Genomic DNA, 10,659 nt, shown 5'->3' with positions numbered 1-10,659 from the left:
GATCCAATATCCATAGCCATTTAACAGTTATCACTGGCCCTTGCTCAGCGCCGAGCCTTCTTGCTAGCACAGTCACTGATCAAGTATTTGAAGTCCAGCTTTCTAGCTAACTGACTTTCAACGGACAGCATGGCAAGACTGCAAAGCCTATCATGGGACATAGCATACCTCAAATAGTTTTTAAAATCAGTTTTAGCTTACTGAAAGCTCTCTCGCCACCAACAACATTCACAGGCAGTGTGCAAAACATACGTAAAGCAATGCACACTTCACCAAAAATGCTTTGCAGCTGCAATTTTGCATCTTACAAATTGCATTCAGGAGACCAAGAGGGAACAAGTTAGGGGGGAAAGTGGCAGCATATACAGTGTTAAGGTGTTTTACTTTATTTTGAAACTCAAGTATAAGATCTCTGGAATACTTCATGATCAGTGGTTGGGACACAGAAGGGACTTTATCCTCACTAATCTGCCCAACTTTCAGAACAGCAGAAAATTCTTCTATAATGTTTGCAGTGGTGTGGAACCTAGTGTCCAAGTCACTTATGTTGTCCATAGCAGTAAAAAACACTGTGTTCCAAAACACTGTTGCTGCACTGTCCTGAGCTGTCTCCTCTTGAGAGGTCTCATCATGGAATCTCTTCCTTTTCCTCGTGGCAGCTGTGTTCCTTGCTAAATTGAGGTGCAACATCCATTTGCGTAGCAATCAGTGTTGCCTCAGACATGAGAGACTCCCATCCATCTCTAAGAGCCTGCATCTCTTCCTTTAAGGCTCTGATATTGGCTGTCTCTGTCAAGTGAGATTTTTCCTGACTGGAGTATCACATTCCTGTCCTCAATGCATTGCAGTACATGTCATTCAACACAATGCTGCTCACCCCCTTGTTCAGTTGGGAGTATGGCTGGTTCTGGGTTATGGGGATACAGGGCTGCTGAGCCTGAAACTGCATCTGTTGGGCCTGGCACAAGGCAGGGGCAGGGACAACTGATTTAGTATGAATAGCTTGCTAAAAGTTTGCCTGCATTGATTAAATGTCGGCTAAAAGAGGAGCGAAATGTAAACACTCAGAATGTTCTGTGAAGATTAAGTAACTAATGTTAGGGGAGCAAAAGTAGCCTATTTCACTATGGACTAAGCTAACAGAATAATTTCCACCACACAAGGACTACACCCACCTACCTTTGTGAAAAATTGGGTGACATACTGTTGCCCTTTCTTTTCTCTTTCCTGTTTTTCGTTTCTTTCTTTTCGTTATTGGAAGCCAGGTTTTCTTGAGGAAGCTGAGACATGACGCTCCACCGTCACTCCTCACTCGCAATTCACTGCTAGCAAATAACGTTCGCGCCTGGTTCGGGGGCAGGACCGAACCATTTCATGTAAATAGAGGGGGGGATGGACAATACAGAGGCTCTCTGGATGTTTACTTTTTGCCAAAAACAAGAAAAGAAAAAGAAACCGTCAGTTTTATTAGTACATTGTAAATAAAATACTATACTAATGATGATAGGTTAATAATTTTATATAGATTCTTTTTACCTAATGTTCTAATAATTTTTTAGGGCCCCTGTCAGTCACAGGCCCTTAGAATCGTCCTAATTTTCCCCCCATACGGCGCCCTGACTGTATGTACGGTGCATTCAGAAAGTATTCAGACCCCTTTACTTTTTCCAAATTTTGTTACGTTACAGCCATATTCTAAAATGTATTCAAATTCCTCATCAATCTACACACTATATCCCATAATGACAAAATCAAGAAATGTTTTTACAAATTTTAGCAAACCTTTTAAAAATAAAAAACAGAAATATAGCATTTACATATGTATTCAGAACATTTGCTATGATACTCGAAATTGAGCTCAGGTGCATCCTGTTTCCATTAATCATCCTTGAGATGTTTCTACAACTTGATTGGAGTCCACCTGTGGTAAATTCAATTGATTGGACATGATTTGGAAAGGTACACACCTTTCTATATAAGGTCCCACAAAAACTATTTAATTCATTTTAGAATAAGGCTGTAACGCAACAAAATTTGGAAAAAGTCAAGGTGTCCGAATGCACTGTATATATTACCATTAGTATATTACCATAAGTATTTATATATTCCTGCTACCAATCACTTTTCAGCCCTGTTTATACTGCATGTGCAGTATATCCTATTACCAGTCACTTTTTATGTATAAACCCACCTCAACCACTCCAGTACCAACTGTATTTTCAAAGATGTTACTGAGTTACAGTTCATATAAGGAAATCAGTCAATTGAAATCAATTCATTACGCCCTAATGTATGGATTTCACATGACTGGGCAGGGCCACAGCCATGGGTGGGTCCGGGAGGGCATAAGACCAGGCCCAGGCAATCAGAATGCATTTTTACAAACAAAAGGGCTTTATTACAGACAGAAATAGTCCTGACTTTAACAATTAATTAAATTAAATTAATGATATCTACCCATTGACTCTTGAAGAATATACAATTGTTTTCTGAGGTCTTGGCTGATTTCTTTTGATTTTCCCATGATGTCAAACAAAGAGGCACTGAGTTTGAAGGTTGGCCTTGAAATACATCCACAGGTACACCTCCAATTGACAGGCCCAGTTCTATTGCACAGCTGGCAACCTCTCATGTGTGTTAGCTCCAGGGTCACAGTGTGTTGCTTCTCCCTGACACAGTCTGGATGCCTGAGAGAAAATTCTCTCTCTATACAGACTAGTGTGCTGCATACGCTACCTGCATTCACAATGAGTGGGATCTCTGTATTCTTTCCTCTGAGATCCTATACGAGTTTGTGAATGGGAGTATATCCCCAGCAAGTGGCTTCAACAAATGTTTTTTCCCAGTTGAATGTCTCTCTCTCTCTCTCTATATAATTATGAAAACGTAACCTTCTTTTCCAAATTATTCAATAGCTGTGGCTTGTTTTCAGATGTATAAACGAGACAATTCCTTAATCAGAGAGGGGAAGGGTAATTACAGCGTTTCACTGTTTTGTTGTTTCACAAAGAGCTCCGTCTGTGGATCAACAAGATTCAAATGTTCAACATCCTTATATTTCAATTTCCTGTGTATTACAGTAGGGTTGATGGTCTTTGTTCAGACGTCCATCTGGTGCGTCTGAATAAAGTCATTGAAATTTAAAACATACCAGTTCTGTCACGACTCCTACTACCGAAGGTGGCTCCCCCTCCTTCTCGGGTGGCGCTCTGCAGTCGTCGTCACCGGCCTACTAGCTGCCACTGATTCCTTTTTGTTTTCCCCCCTTTTCGTTATTAGGTGCACCTGTTCTTAGTTGGGCTAATTAGCTGGCTTTATTAGCCAGCAGGCCCGCCTGCTCTGTGTGTGGGATTATTTTTCCATTGTATGCTGTGCGTGATTACACGCGGTTTGTTGCACATTCTTCAGTGGTGCGTATGTTTGCGCAAGCTGTGTTTGTCCCGTGTGTTTGGGGCACTTTGCTTTGTTGTGCGCTCTGTGCGCTGTTTTGGGTTGGCTGTCGTTTTGTGTGGAAGCCTCTAGGGCAGGTGGCACCAAATCGTCCCACCTACGTAACAGCCAGTTGAATCCTGTGGCGCGATTTTCAAATCCCTTAGAAATGCTATTACTTCAATTTCTCAAACATATGACTATTTTACAGCTATTTAAAGACAAGACTCTCGTTAATCTAACCACACTGTCCGATTTCAAAAAGGCTTTACAACGAAAGCAAAACATTAGATTATGTCAGCAGAGTACCCAGCCAGAAATAATCAGACACCCATTTTTCAAGCTAGCATATAATGTCACAAAAACCCAGAAGACAGCTAAATGCAGCACTAACCTTTGATGATCTTCATCAGATGACACACCTAGGACATTATGTTATACAATACATGCATGTTTTGTTCAATCAAGTTCATATTTATATCAAAAACCAGCTTTTTACATTAGCATGTGACGTTCAGAACTAGCATACCCCCCGCAAACTTCCGATGAATTTACTAACAATTTACTAAATTACTCACGATAAACGTTCACAAAAAGCATAACAATTATTTTAAGAATTATAGATACAGAACTCCTCTATGCACTCGATATGTCCGATTTTAAAATAGCTTTTCGGTGAAAGCACATTTTGCAATATTCTAAGTAGATAGCCCGGCATCACAGGGCTAGCTATTTAGACACCCACCAAGTTTAGCCTTCACCAAAGTCAGATTTACTATTAGAAAAGTTTGATTACCTTTCCTGTTCTTCGTCAGAATGCACTCCCAGGACTTCTACTTCAATAACAAATGTAGGTTTGGTCCAAAATAATCCATAGTTATGTTCCATCAGCGGCGTTTTGTTCGTGCGTTCAAGAAACTATCCCAATGGTAAATAACGGTCACGCACACGGCGCATTTCGTGACAAAAGATTTCTAAATATTTCATTACCGTACTTCGAAGCATGTCAACCGCTGTTTAAAATCAATTTTTATGCCATTTTTCTCGTAAAAAAGAGATAATATTCCGACCGGGAATCTGCAATTAGGTAAACAGCCGAAAGAAAATACAGCACGGGGTCGAATCGGGCACACGCCTAATTCCTTTGTCCTCTTATCGGCCACTTGGCAAAGGCGATAATGTGTTTCAGCCAGAGGCTGCCTCGTCATCGTTCAACTTTTTCCCGGGCTCTGAGAGCCTATGGAAGCCGTAGGAAGTGTCACGTTACAGCTAAGATCCCCACTCTTCAATAAACAGAGACAAGAAGAACGACTCCTTGTCAGACAGGCCACTTCCTGCATGAAACCTTCTCAGGTTTTTGCCTGCCATATGAGTTCTGTTATACTCACAGACACCATTCAAACAGTTTTTTTAGAAACTTTAGGGTGTTTTCTATCCAAAGCCAATAATTATATGCATATTCTAGTTACTGGGCAGGAGTAGTAACCAGATTAAATCGGGTACGTTTTTTATCCGGCCGTGTAAATACTACCCCCTAGCCCTAACAGGTTAACAAAGGCTATTCAAGAGTCCTTCAGTAGAGTCAGAGAGAGAGGGAAGGGAGAAAGGTATTTATGGGGGGGTCATAAACCTTACCCACAGGCCAACGTCATGACACCGGTGACTTGTCGTGAAGTCCTGAACAGAACTACAGAGTTGATTTTCCTTCCATTCGCTCTTGAAGATGCTTCTTTGAAGATAGGCTAGACAGCCGTATCGATGGTTCCCAGTGGGGTGATGAGAGTAGCGTAATACGATGGTCTGGGCAGAGTAACAGGATGATCCTACTTAAATTCGCTTTCGAAGATACTTTACTTAAGACAGCTAATCAGCCATACCAGTGATTGTCCGGGAGGTGAATTTACCGTCTCGACCTCATGTTGAGATTCAAAGTTCAAACCATTCTAAACGCGTAGCTGCCACTCACACTTTTTCTGGTTCCATGTGTTAATTCGTAACCCATAATTTATACATTTTGTTTCGAAAGGGGCGGTTCCGGCCGGCTGGCTGCAATAACTTTGTGGTGATTACTCACTGTGCAAAGTTATGGCAAAAAAAATATCTGTTATAGCTTCTCAAATCATATCCCTCTTTTAACAAAAACACTTTTATAATTTTTCATATTACATGCACAATCTATAGTATGGACTTCATCTATGTTGTGGGTATACTTTCCAATTTACAGTATTTCCTTTATTGTAACGCCCTGGCCATAGAGAGGGGGTTTTTGTTCTTTATTTTGGTTAGGCCAGGGTGTTACATTGGGTGGGCTTTCTATGTTCTTTTTCTAGGTTTTTTGTATTTCTTTGTTTTGGGCCGTGTGTGGCTCCCAATCAGGCACAGCTGTAGTTCGTTGTTGTTGATTGGGAGTCACACATAAGGAGCATGTTTTTCCTTTGGGTTTTGTGGGTAATTGTGTTTCTGTTCAGTGGGTTTCCTGTCAGTACTGTTTGGCTGTCGGTTTTCCTGTTTTTTTGTATAGTGTTCTCTTTGTTTGAATTAAATGTCAAGATGAACACTAACTCCGCTGCACCTTGGTCTTCTTCCGACGACAGCCCTTACATTTATAGCATTTTTAATGACATCACAAAATAACAGAACACTAATGTCATTTTGTTTTATAGATCGCCTGACTATTCCGCACGTTCTACGTTCAAAATATTGTTCCAGTATTCGCTTTTGAACATGTTAGAGTTTCACCTGCAAAAAAGGTCTATTGAGACAAAACACATTCCTTTGATGAATTTGGAGAACACAGGCCTGGATCTTCTCCCTTGATTTACAACAGGATGCGAGTGTCAATCCCCACTAGTTCTTTCCTCCCCCTCTACGAGTGAAATGGGGTCTGATTGAAGTAATTCATTGCAAACCTAATCTGACCTATTTGGATTCTCATGGTCAGTCATGACACCATTACAGAGATATATTGATGTTGAAATAAAGGCACTGAAATAAAGGCCACGGCAACGCTGTGACTGACTGATAGCTAGCTGTACACAACGTTTCCCCACAGGAATGTAAGATGGTGTCCCAAATGAAACCTTATACACTACTTAGTACACTACTTTCAAAAGGTAGGGCACTATATTGGAAATAGGGTGCCATTTCGGATGCACATTAAATCTACCCAACAGAAAGAGATTGATACAGAATGGTAATGCCGAGGATGTTCTGTAAAGTCAGAAAACATTATTTTGCTGCAAGGAAACAGGCAGATAGCTATATCAAATTAACTTTTTTCTCTAGTTCAATTATTTAAACAGAAAATCTCAAATACAAAATGTTTTAAAATTTACATTTCCCAATAAACTATACTGTACACAATCTTTATATATAGACATTAATATACATTCATTTAAAGAGGTACATTGATTGCAAACGTGGCAACTTATGTGGTAAGACACAATAGTGATCAGACCTGCGACAAATACATTACTTCAAATACTTCAAAATATTAGAAAGTATTTGAGGATCACTTGATTTAGCTTGGAGTTTCCACTTTTGGGACTATTCTGTTCAATTGAGCCAGGCTATACTAAATCAAGCGCAGCTCACATATTTTAAAGTATTTGACATATTATATTTGATCCAGGTCAGGTAGTGATATGTGATTTGTGATATGAATGTCATCCAAATGACATATCAGTCATAAACCTCTGCATATCTAAGAGCGCACCAAACATACATGTAATATCAAACATACAGAGGAATGCAAAGTTGACAAACTTACAGCAGTCTTGTCGCAGGGTGATGTCATTATCTGAAACCTTCAACTATGAATTCATACCAGTTAGAGGTGCACACACGCAAGTCAATTCATCACAATGTATTACTGACACGACAGCAAAAAGAACCACTGGTAAAAATGTAACATCTCAGCCCATTCTGTGGCAGATCCAGTGATGTCCTCGTTTTTAGGACACTGCTAAGCCAACTGAAGTGGAAAGCAGAAATTAGTAATGAATCTATGAATGAAAAGCGTGAATCACTATGAATGAAAAGCGTGGACACAAATGCTGGGCCAAAATGGCATCCAATTCCCTACACTATGCACAATGTAGGGAATAGGGTATACACTATGTAGGGAATAGGGTGCCATTTGGTACACATCCAAAGTCTGATTTCATCATTCTGATGGGACATCTCACTGCTACAGTAGGTTATCAGGGTCTACTGTTAACCGTTGACAGAACTCTCTGAACTTGAAACCGTGAAAACACTGCCCTCCCTCCTCCACACAATGAAAAACAAAGTAAACCTCCTCAGAGACATGGGGCTGGGAAAAAAGTAAAGAAGGAGGTTATATTTCCAAACAAGAGAAAGAAGATATAGGAACTCTCAACCCTCTCCACCACACTGAAATCTAGCGTCTCGCTGAAGCACGTGGCAGGTTGATCGGTTTGGACCTCACAGATTTTCAACCTTTCCATCCATCCATCCATCCTTTCATCTGTCTGTGTCTCTGTCCCATACACCCCTCTTCCTCCTCCAGACCTCACAAGGTGCCCTGTTCAGAGCAGAAGAACCCTCCCTCCTTCTTCTTCCTTCTCTTCAGCCTGTGGTCCCTCCAGCAGACTGCCGCCATCAGCAGCATGACCATCCCAATCACCAGCAGCACCATGGACACCACCTTGGTCTGGTGCAGGTCTGGCGTGTTATACATGAAGGTGACCCCTGTCCCTGCCACACCGATCACCAGCGAGACCACCCCAAATGGGAACACACAGCGGTACCAAGACTTCTCCGTGCCACCAGTGGCCTGGGCTAGTCGTTCTAGTGTGGAGAGAGACTCTGGGGGTTGGACCAGGTCCCCTCTATGGGGGGACTCCGGAGGTATGTTGCTGCCACAGTCCAGGTCTGGTTGAAGCACCGGGGCCGAGGGTTGTCGTCCCGAGGAGCAGCCCATTTCAGAGCTGCGGTCCTAGGGAGAGGAGAAGAGTGAAGGGGGGTTCTTCTGGTGGATCTCTTCTTTCTGCTACTACAGGGGCTGCTGCGTTCTCTGTTGTTGTCGTCTGGAGACAGCGTGTGCCTGGAGGGTGAAAGACAGGGAGAAGAGATCAGGAGGGAGACACTGAGATATATGGAGAAAGACAGAGAGGCAGAAGGGAGACTGAGAGGCGGAAATGAAGAAGTTATCCAGAGAAATAAAAAGAGATGGAGATGGGGAGAGAGACTGATGAAGTCAGACACAGAGAAAACAATGAGACAAACAGAGACAGATTCAGACAGAAAGAGAAAGGGAGAGAGAGCAAGTGATATGAGCTCTGGCTTCGCATGCAGTCTCTGCAAGAGGATCCACTTACTCTGTCTCAATGTGTTTGGTGCGTGGTGTGGTGTGTGTTCTGCATTGCATCCGTCCGCCCTCCCAGTGGCTGCAGCACATTGTGTGTTGTATTTCCACAGCCTGTGAGGTTTAAAGAGACCGAGAGGAGGAGGAGGGGCTAAGGAGAGGTGGTTGGTGTGACTCAGGAACCTGATTGGCTGCCCAAGCACAGTGACGTCAAAGACAAGAGGGATGAAGAGGGACGCGAAGGGGTGCGGTTGGGAAGTAGGGGGACAATGGGAGATGGTTAACTGTTCCATCTCCTCTTTATCTCCTCTACTCTGAATGATCCATGTATGTGTGTGCGTTGATGGAGAATAGTAAAGCAGCCCAGGTTTAGCGATGATACCATCCAACCATAATGTTGTTTCAAATAATCTACACCTAGGTTACCTTTATGATGCAAAGCCATTTAATCTGACGTAAGCAGGCAGTAACACAGTAAAACAAATCAACTTAGATTTAAACACACACGCTTTCATGCACGCACACACATGCATTCATACACACACACACACTCTCGCTACCCCTCGATATAAATAGCCCAACAAGCAGGATACATGAATAAGGACAGTCCGATTTTCTGGATAGCAGGTTCCTCTATCTACTATCCCATTTACCTGAAACTACCAATCAATTAGTCTGCATGTGCATGTGGGGAGTAGAAGGATGCCGGTTGTGTGTACGAGTGTGTGTGCTGTGTGCGCAAGAGCATATCGCCCTTAGATCTCTGTCTAGTATAGGCTTTATAGATCATGAACATGACTCTATCCCTTCAATAACCCTCTCGCTCAGACTGTATCCTCAGTGTCTCCCTCCATCCGTTCACACGCTGTAACAAATCCACTGTAACTTCATGGCAATCTTCTCACAAGTTCCCATTCAGAGTTTTGCGTCACCCAGCCACTCAGGTCCTCTTAAAGAGGTGGCATTCGAGTCTGTGAATGTGTGTAATGTGTGTGCTGGGAGTCGGGAAGCAAGTTCAGGGGTTGAATAATTTAATAAATAAATGAAAACATAATACAAAACAAGAAACACGAACAACGCGGGAAGAAACCAAAGGGAGTGACAAATAAAGGGCAGGTAATCAAGGAGGTGATGGATAATGACACTCCAGGTGAGTGTCATTATGCGCAGATGCACGTAAGGATGGTGACAGGTGTGAGCCTTAACGAGCAGCCTGGTGACCTAGAGGCCGGAGAGGGTGCACACGTGACAGTACCAAGATGACCAAGATGACGATCCCGGGGATCAGGAGCGGACCGTTCACCTCTGCTAAGGCGCGCGAACCTGTCGATCCAGCTGAGGCGCGGGAGCATGGCGACCAAGAGCGCCGGAGAGAGAGCATGCGTGACAGTGCCCCCTCCTTGGGGCGTTGGGCTCCAGCCACAGGACCCCAACCACAGGGACGATCCCGGGGAGCCGATGCGGACCGGTCACCTCCGCTGAGGCGCAGAAACCTGAGGAACCGGCTGAGGCGTGAGAGCCTGATGAGCCGGCTGAGACCACCCTGGATGCCTCAGTCGAGGCACGGGAACCTGTTCACCCAGCTGAGGCATGGGAGCCCATCGAGCCCGCTGAGGCATGGGAGCCTGTAGAGCCAGCTGAGGCATGGAAGCCCGTCGGGCCCGCTGAGGCATGGGAGCTTGTCGAGCCAGCTGAGGCATGGGAGCCTGTCGAGCCAGCTGAGGCATGGGAGCCTATCGATCCCGCTGAGGTATGGAAACCCGTCGAGCCAGCTGAGGCAGGGGAACCCGTCGAACCCGCCAAGGCATGGGAATCCGACAAACCGGCTGAGACCTCCCAGGTAGCACCGGCTCCACTCCCTGATACTTTCCTTTGTTGAGTCGTCATTCTACAACGTGTGC

General features: G+C 43.7%; 1 protein-coding gene and 1 long non-coding RNA gene across 2 annotated transcripts; both read right to left on the bottom strand.

The window, feature by feature from the left end:
* Positions 1-652: 652 nt before the first annotated feature.
* LOC115152649 (uncharacterized) lies at positions 653-1,370 on the bottom strand. Its single transcript, XR_003867549.1, has 2 exons — positions 1,180-1,370; positions 653-958 (listed from the first exon to the last, which is right to left on the bottom strand). It is a non-coding gene; the product is annotated as an uncharacterized LOC115152649 (long non-coding RNA).
* A 6,189-nt stretch (positions 1,371-7,559) lies between these two features.
* LOC115153470 (transmembrane protein 100-like) lies at positions 7,560-8,901 on the bottom strand. Its single transcript, XM_029698938.1, has 2 exons — positions 8,772-8,901; positions 7,560-8,497 (listed from the first exon to the last, which is right to left on the bottom strand). The coding sequence occupies exon 2, from the start codon at positions 8,372-8,374 to the stop codon at positions 7,964-7,966; it is 411 nt and encodes a 136-aa protein (XP_029554798.1). The 5' UTR covers positions 8,375-8,497; positions 8,772-8,901; the 3' UTR covers positions 7,560-7,963.
* Positions 8,902-10,659: the final 1,758 nt, after the last annotated feature.

This window comes from Salmo trutta, chromosome 18, assembly GCF_901001165.1.
Source record: "Salmo trutta chromosome 18, fSalTru1.1, whole genome shotgun sequence".
NCBI classification, from domain to species: Eukaryota; Metazoa; Chordata; class Actinopteri; order Salmoniformes; family Salmonidae; genus Salmo; species Salmo trutta.
The sequence above is the reverse complement of the archived record's forward strand: the minus strand, read 5'-3'. Positions and strand labels throughout refer to the sequence as shown.